Consider the following 20,105-nt stretch of genomic DNA (forward strand, 5'->3'; position numbering starts at 1 on the left):
CAAGGACCTAAACTCTGCCTCAGAACCCCCACAGCTCATTAAACTCCTGAATCCTTCAGAACGGTTCTCAGCTCAGTCCGCAGCCATGGGATCACATCGCCTCAGTCAAGATTAAAGCCTGCGTCCACCAGTGGGGTCTGATGGTGTCGTGGACAGGTTCAGCCAGCAGGTGGCGCCAAATGACCACAGCTCCAACTGGCTGTCGCTGTCAGGTTGTGCTCACGTCCCAGGTGAGGCGTTCCACCCTCCAGTGTTTGAACTTTTCCACCCGGCTGTTGTTAACTCGCCAGCTTAACGTGGTTCTGGTCCACAGCAGGAGCGAGGCCAGCAGGTGAGCGTGGGGTCAACAGCATGGCCGCCCACCGCGTCTTTGACCTGCCGGGCACTCGTCACTGCTCCGAGTTCAGCTCGTTGTTCGGAGTCCGACTCATAATTAGGACCGTTTTATGTGAAACTCTCCACCTTCATGTTGTTTTCTTCCCAATTTGCCAGGTTTTGAGCGCCTCCTCCTGGTCGCTCTCATTTATCAGCAGCCTCGTCGTGATGAAGGCTCGGTGCTAAATTAGGACTCCCGATCTGGAGTTTTGTCCTCTTACGAGTGTTCGTGTTCACTTCTGATCGATATCGAAAGATCACCTGTCTCCATTAAAGATAATTGACGCTTCTTCTTCTCATGTTTATATTTTATTTGAAGGGTTCTCTCCTCTTTTGCCCTCCCTCCTCTCTCTCCTTCTCTGTCTTGCTCATTCTCTCCTGTCTCTCCTCTCTCTCTCTCTCTGTCTCCCTCTGTCCCATCTCTCTCTCCTGTCTCTCTCTGTCCCGTCTCTCTCTCTCCCCTGTCTCTCTCTGTCCCGTCTCTCTCTCCTGTCCCTCCTCTTTCATTCATGAACTTGGTGAATCTGCGTGGTTCGCGGCCAACTCTCTGCTAAGCCCCGCCCCTCCCGGCTGACTCGCTGGTGAATCAGTAACGCTCTCATACCCACCGTGTCCCTCAGGCGGCGGCGCACCGTGAACTCAGCGACGGACCCGGCGGCGGCAGGTAAGACGAGCCCGCGTCATCAGGAACGAACGTTCCCGGTCATCGCGCCCGAGAGTTGAAGCAGGAGAGTGATTGACAGGTCCTCTTGAACCGGTCTTCGGGCCCCTCAGAGTCCTCCACCGGCAGGTCCCGCAGGTCCCCGAGTCCTTCAGTCCTGGACCCTTCAGGTCGCCTCCGGTCCGTCATGATGTCATCGTTGTTATTGATTTTCTCCACGAGGAGGTTCGATCCCGTTTGATCTGGGATCAGTTTGTTCTGGTGGATTCACGGTGGAACGCTGGAGGAAGCAGAGTTGAGGAACAAATGGAAACTCTGGGAGGGGGGTCAGGAGTTCAGTTCTACTGGGGGCCATTGGACCAGGACCAGGTCAGAGACAGAGTGCCATGTTCAGTCTGTAGTCAAAGCTCACAAAGACCAACATACCTGTATCAAGTATTGTAGTATTTTATATGTTAGTATGAGTATTATTAGTATTATAGTAGTTTGATAGTAATTCACTCAGCAGGGTCCTTGTTGGCCCCGCCCTAGAACCCCTCACAGTTCTGTTGTTGTTAATAATATTAATTATTATTATAATTAACAACAATAATAGTTTTATTATTATTAACAGTTCTGTCAAACACTGTATTGATGGTTCAAGTCTCCGGGTGCACCCCAGTTCATTGTGGACCCCCTTTACCTAGTGGCTGCAGGACCTCCTGACCCCTCCAGACCCAGTGCACTCTGACCCCTACTGGCTCCTGCTGAGCTGAGTAGTGCCTCGTGTGTCAGCCGCCGCCGCGACAGCGTGAAAGTGACGTGAACGCGTGAATGAAGTGAAATGAACTCACAACAGAAGCCTGAAACTGACACGTGCTCAACAACCCCGACACGGAGTGCTGGTCTCAAGTCAGTAACCTGTTGGTGAGCTCACTTGAGAACTGGTTGGACACACACACACACACTCACACACCGGACTTGTCAGCTCAGAAACTCCTGTCTTCAGCAGCTGGACGATGGCGGTGCTCTCGTCTTTGGCCTCTGATAGGGAGGCTTGTTTTCGCTCCCTTGGACCTCAGCGGGGGGGGGGGGGGGGGGGCCTGTGTTGCCTTACATATTTGGAAACTTTTAGTCAGACACACACCTGGCCGGCGCCGCGAGCGTCAGCTGTGCTATCAATAAACGCTCTAACGTCAAGGTTCCCTCAGCTTCGTTAATTTGAGGTCTAACTTCTTGTGTCACTTTGAACATGTGACCCTGATTTACTGATGTCATTGTTGTCCCACAGCGATGTCATCACTCGTCCTCCTCCTCCTCGTCTTCCTCAACCCCGCTATGATGCTGGAGTTCCGTTACCACAGCAACCGTGAGATTGAGGAGTACCTCCGCCAGATCGCGGCCTCCAACCCTGACATCACACACCTGTACAGCATCGGCCGCTCCGTCGCAGGTAAACACACCTGCCAGGCGACTAATGCACCTTTGCTGTGGGTCGCGGGGGAACTTCTGGCCTGGTGCGAAGTAACGAAGTATTTCTTTACTCCAGTACAGTACTGGAAGCATGTCGAAGTGCGTGTCAGCGTCATGGCTGGACAGGTGAGGCCTCCTGGACGTGACACGGGTTCTTTTACATCCAGACACACAGATAAGGTCTCAGGTGTCGTCACTATAGCAACCGTGACTCCGAGTGTGCGTTTTGTGGGTTTGTGTGATCGTTTAACAGAACTGTAAACTGGGGTTTATTTAATCTGGGACACCCTAATCTGGCCAATCACACACACACACACAGCTAATCTGAGATAATCCAGGTGACCAGCTGGCTGCCATCCAGCTCGTGTGTGTGTGTGTGTGTGTGTGTGTGTGTGTGTGTGTGTGTGTGTGTGTTTGGGCGGAGGAAGTCTCATGTTCTTCCATTATGTGACCATGGTGACTCTTTGACGCTACAATTTATTGCTGTGTGTGTGTGTGTGTGTGTGTGTGTGTTATAAGGCTGTTAAGCCCTAAATCTGGTACTGCAGCAGTCGTGTGTGTCCCTAGATGGCCTTTTTTAGTGAACCGTACCCAACAATCCAGCAGTGACCCAGGCTAGTTATCTTAGCCCAATGACTGGTGGTGGGTGGGAAGTGTTAGCATCAGCTAGCTCAGGTCCAGGCTAGTTATCTTAGCCCAATGACTGGTGGTGGGTGGGAAGTGTTAGCATCAGCTAGCTCAGGTCCAGGCTAGTTAGCTTAGCCCAATGACTGGTGGTGGGTGGGAAGTGTTAGCATCAGCTAGCTCAGGTCCAGGCTAGTTAGCTTAAACCAATGGCTGGTGGTGGGTGGGAAGTGTTAGCATCAGCTAGCTCAGGTCCACGCTAGTTAGCTTAGCCCAATGGCTGGTAGTGGGTGGAAGTGTTAGCATCAGCTAGCTCAGGTCCAGGATGCTGGTGTGTCCAGCAGGAATCCTCCTCCTCCTCTTCTAGTCCTCAACAAACCTTTGGTTCTGTTGACCCAAGTTCCAATGGAGCTTTGGAGGTGCTGCGTCAAATCACTGCGCCCAGTCAGGAAAGTAGTTCCAGCTACGTGTCTGATTCTACCACTACAACGTCTCCTCATGTTAAACTGGTGTTCATCACCAAGGTTACACACAACCCTCCTGATATTTATGCAGGCAGAGACGGGGCTACGCTAACACTTCCCACCCACTACCAGTCATTGTGCTAAGCTAACTAGCCTGGGTCTCAGCTCCCTGGAGGAGGTCTCTATCTTCTTGTCCGTCTCCGGGGACGATGGAGGTTCCGTGTTTGATATGAAAATGTTCAAACCTCAGGAACAAATTTCTCTTTCCTTCCTTGTTGGAGTGGACAAACTTGAAGGAGTGAAATGGGACAAATAGTTTGTGTGAAATTTCCCCTCCCTGAAAGCTTTGCTAATGTTAAGCAGGTCGGAACTCCTGGTGGCGACTCACCTGTTGTGCTAACAGGCTGTTGCGGCAGCACTGCAGCACGTCACTCTGACGCAGGTGAGTGGACGCCGCTGCCTCCCTGAGCAGGTTCTCTGTGTCTGTCAGGTCTGCAGCTGTGGGTGCTGGCTCTGGGTTCCAGCCCTCGCCGTCACACCGTCGGCATCCCCGAGTTCAAATTTGTGGCCAACATGCATGGAAATGAGGTGAGTGAACACACACACACACACACACACACACACACACACACACACACGCTCCTGCCCTGATGACAGGAAGTCAGACTAAAGAGGACTAAAGAGATCAACAAAAGCCATTCAGAGTCAAACACACTCCATGATGCATGCCTTTGTGTTCTGACAACAGGGTGTGTGTGTGTGTGTGTGTGTGTGTGTGTGTGTGTGTGTGTGTGTGTGTGTGTGTGTGCTGAAAACAGACAATAGACCGACTCAGTGACAAACAGTAATGAACATTTAATGAGATCAGAATAAACTGTCACTGGCAGCAGAATTCACAGATTCATCATTGATAACCAGTGTTCCTTCTAGTTGTTCTTTAAACGTGTGTGAATGCGTGTTTCTTCATAGTTTGAGCAGAGATGTATGATGATTCCATCAATATTTGCATATGTAATCATTTATTATTTGATGTATGTATGGAATCATTTATTTCGTTACCTTCTGCGTGTGATGTCCAGGCGTAATGGGCCTAAAACGTCCTGGATTAAAGAAGCAGTAGATTAGATGAGCCATGTTTATCGGGCCCTCCAGCAGACATAGGCCCGGTTCTCCTGAGGTTCTCCTTCTGATGCGTTCCGTTAGTTCTTAATGACAGTGGACAACGTTCTAGAGGTCTTGAGAAAAGAGAGAACTCAGAAGCAGCGGTGGTGAGAGGGTTAATAGGAGCGCTCCATCTACACAGCTAAACGCTCGGCTCAGGTCAGCGAGTGGGAGTTCCCTGTTACGGTCCACCGCTGAACGATTCAGTGAGCGAATCTTTTTAATGAGCTGATTTTAATGATTCAGTTCACTGAAAAGATCAGCGGTTCCCGTCACTACTCTGAGGAAGCAGCCTGCCGGCATCCCACCTCCTGCTGGGCACCATGAAGGCCAGTATTTTGTCTCTGAGAAGACGCTTCCCTCACAGCGGCAGCCGCGCTGCTCCGCCGTGCTCAGTCAGGATGAACGTCAGGAAAATCACTGCTGAAAGTCAGCGAAGAGATTTGTTCCAGTGCCGTCTGCCACCTGTCATTTAGAGCTCAGTCAGTGGGAGTTGTGTGCAAATGAGCTGTTTTGACTTAAGAAAACCCATTGAACGAGAGAAAAATCCACATAAACGCAAATAAAGTTGATCACGTTTTGAAGAAAGTAAATGTGGGTGAAGAAGAGAGAGAAGATTTGTGAAAGAACATGGAGGACGATTGAGTGACCAGAGAGCAGCATCTGGTTGCCATGGCGTCTACGGCTGGTTACCATGGCGTCTACGGCTAATCACACTGCATGTGTGAAAATGCCCTTAAATAGACAAGTCATGCTTGGGAACACACACACACACAGAGTCAGCAAACAGAGTCAGTGGAGTGTGTCCGTTCAGAGGAAACATCAAGAAAAAGACCTTTTCACTGAGGGCTCTCAGGCACACGCGCACGCGCACACGGACGTTCTAACAGCAGGAACGTTCCCTCTGTGGACATGGAAAGGTGTCGTTTAGAGCTCAGCGTCTGGTGTGTTAATGTGAGAAGTTCTCCAACGCAAATATCGGCTTGTGTGGGAGGAGCCTGATTCCTGTGAGAGGAACGAACACAAACAGCATTTATTTATAGCAATGAAAGTCTGGGGATCTAAACTCGGTTCAGGAGAGAAAACCTTCCATCTTTAAAAACCTTCAGTCATTCATTGATAAAAACTCTTGTTCATCACCATGGTTACACACAACCCTCCTGATATTAATGCAGGCAGAGACGGGGCTACGCTAACACTTCCCACCCACTACCAGTCATTGTGCTAAGCTAACTAGCCTGGGTCTCAGCTCCCTGGAGGAGGTCTCTATCTTCTTGTCCGTCTCCGGGGACGATGGAGGTTCCGTGTTTGATATGAAAATGTTCAAACCTCAGGAACAAATTTCTCTTTCCTTCCTTGTTGGAGTGGACAAACTTGAAGGAGTGAAATGGGACAAATAGTTTGTGTGAAATTTCCCCTCCCTGAAAGCTTTGCTAATGTTAAGCAGGTCGGAACTCCTGCCACTTCCTGGTTACTGAGTGACAGGAGGACTCGGCATCTGCTTACATGCCAACTAGTTGTGTTCAGATGCCGAGTCCTCCTGTCACTCAGTAACCAGGAAGTGGCAGCCTGAAGCACAAGCTGCCTACATGACCTTAAGATGCACGTGACAGCCTGATGGCGTGCGACACTTCTCCACCATCCGCCGCCTCTGGTGCTGCCTTATCCCCACCATCAAGTCAGACCTGCTCTGGTGTGGCAGCAAAGGTTAAATCAGCCGTACGCGGTTAGTTTGCGCTAGCTGGCAAGCGTGGCTGAAAGGCTTGTAACTACAAACTCAAAGAGTGGCGACTAACCAGCGTAGACGAGCAGGACATTTGTCGTCATCATCACTGAAGTAGCCTGTCAGGAAGATGGAGAGACAGTTTAGCTGCTGTTAGCCATCAGTGGCTAGTAGCTGCTAGCTGAATGTACGTGGCTGGCTCTCGCTGCATTCTGGAGTCACGAAGAAGTCACACAGGAGAGGAAAACATCTTAGTGAGAGCTGAAGGGAAACCACACTCTTCCGTTGAACCCTGAGGTCCTTCGTCTGTCGCCCTCGACGTTTCTAACACATTAACCAGCGGGCGTCCAGCTGAGTGGCAGGAAGTTGAGATCTTTGCTACAATCTGATGACTGAGCTTCTCTGCCGTTCTTAACTAATCAGTTCAGTTTCCTGCCTCGCTGCTAATCAGCTGACACGTTCTGAGGAGCCAAAACATCTGAGAAGATGTCCGACTGTGTTTCATCTCGCAGCTTCCTCATGACAGAATCATGGAGTTTGAAGAAGTTGAGGCTGCTGGTTTCAGGCTGAGTCAGTCGTCAGCATCAGAGTCGCCGCCTGTGTAACGAGTGCAGGAGCGTGAGCTGTGGAGCAGACTGAGACGAGCGTTGGAGTGAAACAATGATGGCCCGGGGGCGAGCTAGTCCTGACATGTGTGTCTGGAGGCGGCACACACACGTTAACACACCCTTCCCACCCTTCTCTCGTTCTCCCTCCCGAGGCTCCCACTGATTCATTCATCCAGGGTTTTTTCGTTCTCGCTCAGCTTTCGATGAACAGCGTCGACTTGTGCCTGGATTCAGTTTAAAGTCTTCACTGACTCACGGCATCACTTCCTCCCTGCTCTTTTCATCAGGAAGATGCAGGCGTGGCACTGAGACGCAGAAGCTGCTATGTCACATGGACTTGAAGGCTTTAGTGAAAGAACCGAGACCGGGTCTAAACCTGTCTGGACCGAGTCTAAACCTGTCTGGACTGAGTCTAAACCTGTCTGGACCGAGTCTAAACCTGCCTGGACCGAGTCTAAACCTGTCTGGACCGAGTCTAAACCTACCTGGACCAGGTCTAAGCCTATCTGGACCAGGTCTAAACCTATCTGAACCAGGTCTATCTGTACAGGGTCAGTCTGAGTGTCTGTAACAATAACTCCTGATATTAGACGTCCACTATAATCCCCCGCGTGTGGATTCTGCAAGACCACCTGGAGAGTTGGTGAACAGACGTTTCTGGACAGTTCAGCTGCTGTTAGTCTCTGTTAGCTTCAAGCTAAAGATACCTGGCTGACTCTTCCTGCATTCTGGAGTCACTAAGAAGTGATGCAGGAGGGAACAACATCTTGGTGAGCTCAAGACTCCTGCTAGTGAGAACTTGGAGAACACAATCGACCTGTCAGGGTGAAGATCCCTTTCAGCTGGTGTGAACCACAGACCTCAGAGGTTGGTGCACCCTCAGCACCGCTAACTTGAGTCCTGGTTTCGCGATTAAATAAATAATAAAGGTAGTAAGAACCTGACACCTCCAACACTGAGGAATCAACCTTCAGAGACATCTTGCTTCACTGGACAGGGAAGGAGCAGGAGGCACCAGAAGGACTTTAACATGGTAGTTCAAGAATTTATTTCTGTAAAAATCACATCAGATACACAATCTGAGTTTTTTTTCCCCTGATAAATGTAGACTTCTTTCAACTGAAAGAAGTCTAAAAGTAAGAGTCTATACTCCATCATCCATCCATCATCCATCCATCATCCCTCCATCCATCATCCCTCCATCCATCATCCCTCCCTCCATCATCCATCCCTTCATCCCTCCATCCATCATCCATCCATCATCCCTCCCTCCATCCCTCCATCCATCATCCATCCCTCCATGTTCTCCCTCTTCTCCTGTTGAGGGTGGTGGGGGTGGAGCCTATCCCAGCAGCCTTCACCCTTGACAGGTCACCAGTCCATGGCAGGGCCAACACATAGAGACAGACAACCATTGGCTCTCCCAGCCACGCCTACGGTCAATTTAGAGTCTGGATTAACCTGGTCCCTCTTGATGTCTTTGGACTGTGGAGGAAGCTGGAGTACCAGAGAGAACCCAGCAGGAACAGGGAGAACATGGAGACTCACCCAGAAAGACCCCGTGCTGCAGCCGGGGCTCCACCCACAACCTTCTTGCTGGGGGGCCACAGTGAGGACCACTGCTCCACCCACAACCTTCTTGATGGGGGCCACAGTGAGGACCACTGCTCCACCCACAACCTTCTTGATGGGGGCCACAGTGAGGACCACTGCTCCACCCACAACCTTCTTGATGGGGGCCACAGTGAGGACCACTGCTCCACCGGGCTGCCGAATCTATACTCTACTTTTTCATATTTAACCACACAATATTGAGTTGAGATTCACAACTAAACAAGCTGAAATGACAACATACTGGTGTGTGTGTGTGTGTGTGTGTGTGTGTGTGTGTGTGTGCGCGCGCAGGTTCTGGGCCGCGTGCTGCTGCTACAGCTGATTGACAACCTGGTGAGCGGCTACCGCAAAAACCACACGTGGAGCACGCAGTTACTGAACAGCACCCGCATCCACATCCTGCCCACCATGAACCCTGATGGGTTTGATGATGCAGACACACACTGCCAGTACAGCCAGGGCAGGTACACACACACACACACACACACACACACACACACACACACACACACACACAGTTTCACGCTCTTGTCAAAACAAGACTTTCAAGGCCTCAGATGACACACACACTCAAACATTCATAACTGGCATAATTGTTGTGTGTAGGCTAAACTAGGCAACGCTCCGACGCCCAAAACACAGCCACACCCCCCCCCCCACACACACACACACACACACTCACACACAGTAGATGTGCATCATGGCAAACACATGAATACGATCATAGTAAAAAGCTCAAGGTATTTTATTGTTTTGACTTCTTCTAGTGTGTGTGTGTGTGTGTGTGTGTGTGTGTGTGTGTGTGTGTGTGTGTGTGTGTGTAGCTGCACTACTAACAGATAAAGGCAGTGAGTTCTTGTTGGTTCTATGGGAGCAGGAACCTCTGTATCTGGATGCTGGATTAGAACTGGATTAAATCCAGAGAAGCTGACAATTTATTATAACGTCTTTCTTTGTCAATTGACCTTCAACTGAAAAAGCAATGAATAGAAACAAATCGAGAGCAAATCAGCACATTTCATCATCCGTTAGCTAACGCTAGCTAACAGCTAATGTTAGCACTCACTCCCTCAAATGCCCTCCTCCCCCCCCCCCCCCCCCCCCCACACACACACACACACACATCCATTTCAGCTGGTGCAAACCTTTAAGTGTTCCTGGGGCTGAAACTCCACAGTCCTGAGGTGGAAACAAACAAGCGCTTCATTGTGTCCTCAGGTCATGTGATCAAGGCCTCGCTGGGATAGAAGCTCTCACACCATTGCAACACTTAAGAGTGATGAATTTCTTGTCTCCCAGTGAGTACGTTTGTTTTTGCTGCATTGAGACGATGATAAAGTCTCCAGAGCAGCTCCATAAATAAATACATACGGACGTGCTGACTTCCTGGGGCAGTCAGGAGGATCGTGGGAAGTGCGGTCTCTGAGGCAGCTGCTGCTGGACCGACACTCCTTATTGGTTTCATACCAAAATGCGACTCAGTCCATCAGTCAGCCGGACTGAGAGATGAACTGAGGCAAGAGATTTCTAATTTCCAGTCAAATTAAACTGGAACAAGAGAATGGGAGTAAAACTAATCATCTCACGTCCACGATGAGGTCATGAGATCAGTTAAACATGGATGACGTGACGTGTTCGCAGTAACACGGATGTTTCTGTCACCAGATTCAACCGGAACGGCGTCGATCTGAACAGGAACTTCCCTGATGCGTTTGCCGGTCGCCGACAGCGACAGCAGCTGGATGAGGAGGAGAGAGAAGCTGAGGTGGGTCATGTGACCTGAGACTGGAGTTGCACCAGTCAGACATGCTCATCATGAGTCAGTGTAACGACACGCGTGACGGGAGGAAATGACCTGCGGCTGGTCAGAGAGCTCCTTAATGTTCATGCACCAAACAAAGATTGTTCACGAGAGTCAAAGCACGAGTCCAAGTCCTGTTCACGTCTCATAGTCAAGTCCTGACCTGCTAACAGTTCTCAGACGCTTCCTGTTGCTGTTAACACTCCAACAGCACTCAGCAGGATTCATCCGCAGCAGGAAATAGTCCACAACAGACGCCTCAACTCCAGGTCACCTGTGATGAGGTCATTTGTGTTCAGAGTTACTGTCACAAAAGCTGTTACAACGCATGACTTCCCATTTTCCACCAATCAGCATCATGATGTCGTTACTTCAGCATTATTTTAATGCGTTTTTTGCCATCAAATCACAGTCCAGTCCACCGGTCGACCCTGTTACTGCTCGTGATTGGCTGTTTAATATGAACGTCTATGTGACAGGAAAGACAGGGTTCAGAACCCGTTGTGTTGAAAGTCTTGTCTGTGAGTGGCTGGGTGCTGTGTGATGTGTTTCAGGTGAGAGCTGTGATTGGCTGGTTGAAGACTGAGAGTTTCGTTCTGTCAGCAAATCTTCACGGCGGAGCTCTGGTGGCCAGTTATCCTTACGACAACAGCAATGGAGGTAAACACTCAAGCAGGACAGAAGTAGGCGGCCTACAAAAACCAGGACGTTTTAATGTGTGTGTGTGTGGGGGGGGGGGGGGGCTCTGACTAGATCCTGTTACACCAATCAGTCAACAACTTCACGCTGCTGTCATCAGACTCAGTTGGGTTTTCAGCTGCACAACCAGTAAGATCCACCAGTAAACACCAGACTGGTGGATGGTGGAGGTTCAGTTCTACATCAGATCCACCAGTAAACACCAGACCGGTGGATGGTGGAGGTTCAGTTCTACGTCAGATCCACCAGTAAACACCAGACCGGTGGATGTTGGAGGTTCAGTTCTACATCAGATCCACCAGTAAACACCAGACCGGTGGATGGTGGAGGTTCAGTTCTACGTCAGATCCACCAGTAAACACCAGACCGGTGGATGTTGGAGGTTCAGTTCTACATCAGATCCACCAGTAAACACCAGACTGGTGGATGGTGGAGGTTCAGTTCTACGTCAGATCCACCAGTAAACACCAGACCGGTGGATGGTGGAGGTTCAGTTCTACGTCAGATCCACCAGTAAACACCAGACCGGTGGATGTTAGAGGTTCAGTTCTACATCAGATCCACCAGTAAACACCAGACCGGTGGATGTTGGAGGTTCAGTTCTACATCAGATCCACCAGTAAACACCAGACCGGTGGATGTTGGAGGTTCAGTTCTACGTCAGATCCACCAGTAAACACCAGACCGGTGGATGGTGGAGGTTCAGTTCTACGTCAGATCCACCAGTAAACACCAGACCGGTGGATGGTGGAGGTTCAGTTCTACGTCAGATCCACCAGTGAACACCAGACCGGTGGATGGTGGAGGTTCAGTTCTACGTCAGATCCACCAGTAAACACCAGACCGGTGGATGGTGGAGGTTCAGTTCTACATCAGATCCACCAGTAAACACCAGACCGGTGGATGGTGGAGGTTCAGTTCTACATCAGATCCACCAGTAAACACCAGACCGGTGGATGGTGGAGGTTCAGGTCTACATCAGATCCACCAGTAAACACCAGACTGGTTCAGTTCTACATCAGATCCACCAGTAAACACCAGACCGGTGGATGGTGGAGGTTCAGGTCTACATCAGATCCACCAGTAAACACCAGACTGGTGGATGGTGGAGGTTCAGTTCTACATCAGATCCACCAGTAAACACCAGACTGGTGGATGTTGGAGTGGTGGAGTCTTAAAAACCTGGGTTGCTAACAAGAGTCTAGAGGAGCCTACAGAGGTCATGGAGGTCATTAAAGGTCATCAGGGGAAACACAAGAAGCCTGAAGCTGAGTGATGGTGACCCTGAAGTCATGTGATCCTGGTGTAGTTCCTCCATAGGTAACGTTAGCATAGCACTGCTAACCGTAGCATTCAGGCTTCCAGCAGCATTGAAGTAGCATTCCAACCTGAGTCCAGCTGGAACGCGGCCGGACGGTGGGGACAGACTCCATCTTGCCATCGCTGATCAGAATTGGAGATAAGAGTCAAATGAGAATACTCACGTCTCAACTCTCATCTGGTTCCTGTTTCTCCAGGCAGCGAGCTGGTGGGCGGGGCCAGCATCAGCCCTGATGATGACGTGTTCATCCACCTTGCTAAGGTGTACTCCCACAACCACGCCCACATGCACCACGGTAACCGCTGCAGTGACAGCCGACCGTTCCTAGATGGCATCACTAATGGCCACCAGTGGTACCCTCTGTCAGGTGAGCACGAGACCCCCCCCCCCACACACACACACACACACCTCTCTGTTTCTGACCTCAGCAGCCTCCACGCAGCACCCCTGCACAGCTGAGCCATCAGTAATCTGAGCAGCAGAGCTACAGAGGTGAGTCAGGAGGAGGATCCGAGTCTCCGGTTCCCTGCTGCAGGAACCTGAGCGCTGCCCCAGATCAGTTCATGATGCGCCGCTGCAGCTGCACTCACATCCGCCATCCTTCTGCCTGGCTGGATTATGTGAAGTCATCACACACGCCTATAGCCAGCTGGATGAACCGGGAATGTTTCCTCGAGGCAAGGTCCCAGTTTCAGAGTGTACAAGTGCAGCTGAGAGTGAAAGAACATCCTCCAGAGAACACGAGAACGCTTCCTGCAGCTCACTGGAAGGAGTTTGACTCCCCGGCCACAGAGATTATTCATATTTTCACGCCTCCACGCTGGCAACAGCCACTGACTGGAGGCGTGTGTTCAAGTTGTCCGTCCGAATGCAGGTCCGACATTCCCGTGGTGTCTCAGGAATGCTGTGTGAATTTGCCACAAATGTGTACTTGGACTCAGGGATGACCTGGTTTTGGTGGTCAAAGGTCAGTGAGGCAGGCTCGTGTTGGGATGTTTCTCGCTATTAATAGTTGTCCATGACTTTTCCAGGCCTGTGAGACTTTTTATGCCCAGCATTGTGAAGCGCATGAGAGTGGGAGAAGTTCCGCTCCTGCTGACCACCAACCCTCGGCGTCTGGGCTGCCCAGCTGGAGAGGGTGTGAAGCACTGAGTAGCTGGAGTGCTCATGTTGCCAGACGCTGGCTCGCCTGTTCCCTCAACAGCCCGCTAACGATGGCTGTCAGGGTGGTGCGCTGAGTTGGCCTTAGTGGGGCCTCTGCTCAGGAGGCTGCCGCCGGGACGGAGCGAGCCCAGCAGCTGAAGTTCATCACTGCTGCATCGACATCTGACGGCAGCTTTCATTCCTAACCTTCACCATGGAAATGTGTCTGCAGGCGGGATGCAGGACTACAACTACGTGTGGGCTCAGTGTTTGGAGTTGACCCTGGAGGTCTCCTGCTGCAAATTTCCTCCAGCCAGAGAACTTCCTGCCATGTGGGCAGACAACAGGAAGTCCCTGCTGGCCTTCATCCAGCAGGTCCACCTGGGTCGGTATCTGCCTGTCTCCGTTTACGCCCGCAAGATCAACATGTTGCTTTCTTGCCTGAAACTGAACCAGAATCAAGACTCGAAAGGCATCCGACACTATATGACTCTGTTTGTTTTCAGGGGTTAAAGGTCAGGTGTTTGACGGTGCCGGAGTGCCAGTGCAGAACGCAGTGGTGGAGGTGAAAGGTCGCAGCAATATGTGCCCGTTCAGAACTGACCAACATGGAGAATACTACAGACTGCTGCTGCCTGGAAACTACAGCTTCACAGTAATCACACACTCACCTGCAGGGACCTCTGGTGGTAGAACTTCATCATTACAGTCTCATGACTTGCATTTTCTTGCTGCCATGATCAAATATGATGATGGTGGGTTAGTTCAGCGACACACGCAACATGAACATGTGTAGGAGAATGAGAGTTAAGTACACATTCACATGACACAGAGACGCCAAGGTCCCAGATAAGAGTACTGGGGGAATGTCCCATTCCTTTCTGGTCCATCACGTCGCATTGTTACGACCCGGCTCCTCGGCCGCAACCACAAACACAGAGTAACGCAGGAGTTCTGGGGAAGTGCTTCATTTATTTTACAAAAAATAGAAAGATGAAAAACTCTGAAGACAATGTCATAGCTGCCAGAGCGTAGATGCAGCCACACGGATGAAGTGTCAGCGTAGGCCTGAGGTGCGAGTGAGGGAGAGAGAGCCTCGTAAGGGGCGGGTTTAAAGGCTGTATGCTTCACTGGGCCCAGGTGCAGCACAACAAAGAGACAGCACAGGAAAGAACCCAACTCACCCTCGTGGTGGGGAAGGGTCGTCACAACATGAACACACACACACACACACACACACACACACAGCCTGAATACAGTATAAAAAGGTACGTCATATTCTGTATCGGTGGGAAGACATCTCTGACTGCACTGCTGGCCGGGTTCGTCGCTGAGAATAAAGAGATCCCCATCTGGCACCTGAGACTCGCTCCTCTGATTCCTTCATTCACCGTTGTGGCGGGAAAGGTCCCCCATTCCTCTTACCTGGGACCTTGGCTGTCTGTACATGGGCGTCTCTGTATCATGTGTATGTGTGGTGTTCTTGCTTTTCCAGATCACTCCTGTCTTTGTCATGTGGGCTGACATGTTTTAGCGTCGGAACAGGTCAACGCGATGAGACTTAACTCTCATTCTCCTCCACACGCAGCATGAACACGCAGCATAAACACGCAGCATGAACGTGCAGCATGAACACGCAGCATGAACGTGCAACATAAACACGCAGCATGAACGTGCAACATAAACACGCAGCATGAACGTGCAGCATGAACATGCAGCATAAACACGCAGCATGAACGTGCAACATAAACACACAGCATAAACGTGCAACATAAACACGCAGCATGAACGTGCAACATAAACACGCAGCATGAACGTGCAACATAAACACGCAGCATGAACGTGCAACATAAACACGCAGCATGAACATGCAACATAAACACGCAGCATGAACGTGCAACATAAACACGCAGCATGAACACGCAGCATGAACGTGCCACATAAACACACAGCATGAACGTGCAACATAAACACGCAGCATGAACGTGCAACATAAACACGCAGCATGAACGTGCAACATAAACACGCAGCATGAACACGCAGCATGAACGTGCCACATAAACACACAGCATGAACGTGCAACATAAACACACAGCATGAACGTGCAACATGAACACGCAGCATGAACACGCAGCATGAACGTGCCACATAAACACACAGCATGAACGTGCAGCATGAACACGCAGCATGAACACGCAGCATGAACGTGCAACATAAACACACAGCATGAACGTGCAACATGAACACGCAGCATGAACACGCAGCATGAACGTGCCACATAAACACGCAGCATGAACGTGCAACATAAACACGCAGCATGAACGTGCAACATGAACACGCAGCATGAACACGCAGCATGAACGTGCCACATAAACACACAGCATGAACGTGCAGCATGAACACACAACACAAATGCCCAACAAGAACATGCCTCTAACAGACATCCATGTTCTGCCAGCAGTTTTATAGCGCGTTCACTGACGGATGTGAATGTGGTCGTTTGGTCGGTTCATGTGTTCATTAAAGAGTGTGTGACTTGTTGGTGGTTTAAATGACGCCATATGTGATGTCATCACCATGACATGAAAAGGATGAAAAACAAAACATGGATCTGCTCTCTGTGTGACAGGTGACGTATCCTGGTCATGAGGTGTTGACGGAGACCCTGAATGTCCCGTACGGACCTGATCACAACTCCGCCTTGAAACATGACTTCCTACTACGCCGCATCGCTACGGCAACCAGCAACATCCCGGTCTCCCCCACCCCGGCCCACTCCACCCCTACCTGTAACCACACTCTTCACCTGGAGGCTGGAGGGACCATCACCGCACCCTCATCGCTGACGATGGGACTCGGACTGGTACTGGGACTCAGATCCCTGATTGGTTGAAGCAAGAGCGCTGGTCCGGATGACGTCCAGTCAGCAGAAGGTCGCAGGTTTGATTCCAACAGCAGCACCTGACCTGCTGACGTTTCTCGCCAGGGAAAAGCTGAACTCTACCGCTGCAAGAAAAATACCTCCAAACACCTCCAGATGCTCCTGAGATGTTTGAAAACCTGAAGTTTGTCCCTCGCCGCCAGTTTGGTGGTGGACGACGGTGGAACTGAAGCCACGTCAGAGCAGGAGGTGGCAGAGTGAAGCGTCTCTGAGACGACACTGGGACAGTGACCTTCTCCACAGAAGACACGTTAGCACATCACAGCAGGAAAAGAACGCTTCCTCGATTCCATTTGGCTCCTTCAGGGTCCTGGTTCATGCTGATTTAATGGACACTTTTATGGAACAAAGCCATGATTAATGTCTCCTCAGCTACGTTTGTCTCCTAGCCTGCAGGTGCACTCGCTCTTGCGGGACACTCAAGAGCAGTGGGGGCTTGCAAGTAAATCAAATCTAATTTTAGCTGCACGAGTTGACGCTTTTCTGACTGAGGACGCAGCTTCTGTTTGTTCACTTCCAAGTGCAGCGTTTCATTACTCAACAGCTCTTCTCTACTGCCACCTGGTGGCCACAGCAGAGCAGCACAGCCACAAAGACCAGAAGTGTCTGAACCTTCAACTCCAACTGTGACTCAGATCAGTTTAGAAGACAAAGTTTGCCTTCATTTAAAGAAACTGAAATTTAAAAAGAACAAATGCACCTTGGTAACTTAAATAAATGCGTAATTAGAAACTTCCCAGGTAAATTACATATAGTAACACTCATTTTTTGAATTGAAAGTTTCTATCATTTTTGGGGCTTTTGAATATCTTTTACATTACTGTTTGAATGAAAAATACAAATAATGTAGCTCTGCAGTATCTGATTTTGGGATGTTTTTGGACAGAAAATAAAAAGAAATCATTATAAATGTGTGATCATAAATCAGAATGTGGATAAAACTGGAATGTTTGTCACTAAAATTGAGATTCATGGCTTCAAGGATGAGGCCTTTAAATATAGTTGTTTTTTTAATTGCAACATATTTGAGACAAAATGAAACTTCAGGTGAATCTTGAAACTGATGTCCTCTTGAATCCTCCCTGGTTTGTTTCACAAGCCGTCTGAAATTATTAGTGGAAATATTCAAATGAGGCATTAGTTTGACATGCGCCAATTAGCATGAATATCAGAAATCGAATGAGACAGAAATGATGGAAGCAAAATACTGTAAACTGACCAGTAGGTCTGCGTCCTGGTGCCATGAGTCGTGGATTAGAAACACCAGAATGACGAGTCAGCGGCTCTACAGCATTGCGGTTCACGCCGGATGGTGACCAGCACCTTCGTCGCCTCCTCTCACACAACAGCAGCTGCCTGACCTGCAAACATGAAGCAGAACTTTGGTTTTGCCGAGTATCAGTTTATCACACACACACACATATATATGTATATACATAAATGTGTGTGTATATATACTGTATATATACATATATGTGTGTGTATATATATACACACACATATATGTATATATATATACATACACATTGATGCAGATACACATATGTATATAAACATAATGTACATGAATATATTCATACAAACATATACATTCATACATATATGAATATGTAAATATTCATATAAAGATATACACATATAAATACACATATACATACAAATATATAAATTAATCCAAACATACACACAGACATACACCGATATTTAAATACATACATGAACACATACATACACATATATGCATACATTTATACACATACATACAGTACCAAACATATTCATACAGACATACATATTGATACACATACACACAATGATAAACTAAATACGTACATATATTCAGATTCAAAGAAATTCAATGTATGAATGTCTTTTATATGTGCAGTATTTATATGTATGTATTCAATATAAATGCATTTATACACATTTATATACACAACTGAAGACATATATATTAATGTACACACCTACATACAGACATTCACACAGCAATACATAGTTATATTCATATATAGGCGTGAATGTATGTTTGTATATAGGTATGTATGTATATCAGTAAGTATGGATGTAAGTATACACAAACAAATACATACACATGGAAAAGCAACACATACATATATAAACCTGCATTATATTTATTCATATATACATGTACATACACTCACTCATATTAATATGTTAATATGTAAAAATCTTTTATTTATACAAATATATTTATACATAAATACACATACATACAAAAAGTCAAACATGCATATTTTATATATATATATATACACATACATCTTTACATACACATATAGTCTATATATATACATATAGTCATATATATATTTGTACATATTTACCGAGTTACATACATATACCAGTCATACAAATAAAATATATATTTATACAAGCTTATTTAAACACATGAACACAAATATACTTATGTGCATTTCTACATTCATACTTATACACATACATATATATTCACACAGAAATATATAAATACCTACATAGACCTATTGACATTCTTTCATACATACACGCACGCATACACGCACACATACATACTTGTATACATACATACATACATACATACTTGTATACATACATACATACATACATACTTGTATACATACATACATACATACTTGTATACATACATACATACTTGTATACATACATACATACATACATACTTGTATACATACATACATACTTGTATACATACATACATACATACATACTTGTATACATACATACATACATACATACTTGTATACATACATACATACATACATACTTGTATACATACATACTTGTATACATACATACTTGTATACATACATACATACATACTTGTATACATACATACATACATACTTGTATACATACATACATACATACTTGTATACATACATACATACATACTTGTATACATACATACATACATACTTGTATACATACATACATACATACTTGTATACATACATACATACATACTTGTATACATACATACATACATACTTGTATACATACATACATACATACTTGTATACATACATACATACATACATACTTACTTGTATACATACTTACACCCAGGCTGCTTCATTAAGATCGTGTGTGTCCTGCTATCTTCTCAGCGAGCAACCAATGAGATAAGCGAGAATATTTTTTTCTCATACGTGTGAGTGTGCCGTTATCTCATTGTCACAGCAGCATCGAGGAGGGCCTTGGAATATGTTTACCCCAAGTTTTTTAAGCGTTAATTCTGTTAAAGTTTGATCATAACAATGACACGGGACAAAAACACAACCTTTCCAGCTCAATATGGACATCAACTTTTGTTTCTCCATACGGGACGCTTGTATTTTTCAAGGGACAGTGGGGATCCATGGTTGAGACATAACTAAGAGCCTGATAGATCATATATGTATGTATGTACCTACGTATAAATGTATGTGTGTATATATGTATATATCTATGTAGAGAGATCTAAGAATGTATGTGCGTACATATGTTTATGTATG

General features: G+C 47.6%; 1 protein-coding gene across 2 annotated transcripts; it reads left to right on the forward strand.

Moving 5' to 3' along the window:
• The first annotated feature begins 928 nt into the window (after positions 1 to 928).
• On the forward strand, positions 929 to 17,468 carry cpm (carboxypeptidase M). Of its 2 annotated transcripts, XM_086201631.1 has the most exons (10): positions 929 to 1,039; positions 2,307 to 2,468; positions 4,067 to 4,164; positions 8,974 to 9,146; positions 10,348 to 10,447; positions 11,038 to 11,143; positions 12,700 to 12,870; positions 13,879 to 14,031; positions 14,153 to 14,301; positions 16,276 to 17,468. In XM_086201631.1, the coding sequence occupies exons 2-10, from the start codon at positions 2,309 to 2,311 to the stop codon at positions 16,537 to 16,539; spliced, it is 1,374 nt and encodes a 457-aa protein (XP_086057757.1). In that variant the 5' UTR covers positions 929 to 1,039; positions 2,307 to 2,308; the 3' UTR covers positions 16,540 to 17,468. The 2 variants fall into 2 exon arrangements, with proteins under 2 accessions (XP_086057757.1, XP_086057758.1); XM_086201632.1 differs by lacking the exons at positions 929 to 1,039; positions 2,307 to 2,468; positions 4,067 to 4,164 and adding an exon at positions 6,985 to 8,101.
• The last annotated feature ends 2,637 nt before the right edge of the window (positions 17,469 to 20,105 follow it).

This window comes from Aulostomus chinensis, chromosome 4 (assembly GCF_037954235.1).
Source record: "Aulostomus chinensis isolate RoL2024-O1b breed Wild chromosome 4, RoL_Achi_v1.0, whole genome shotgun sequence".
Classification (NCBI taxonomy): Eukaryota; Metazoa; Chordata; class Actinopteri; order Syngnathiformes; family Aulostomidae; genus Aulostomus; species Aulostomus chinensis.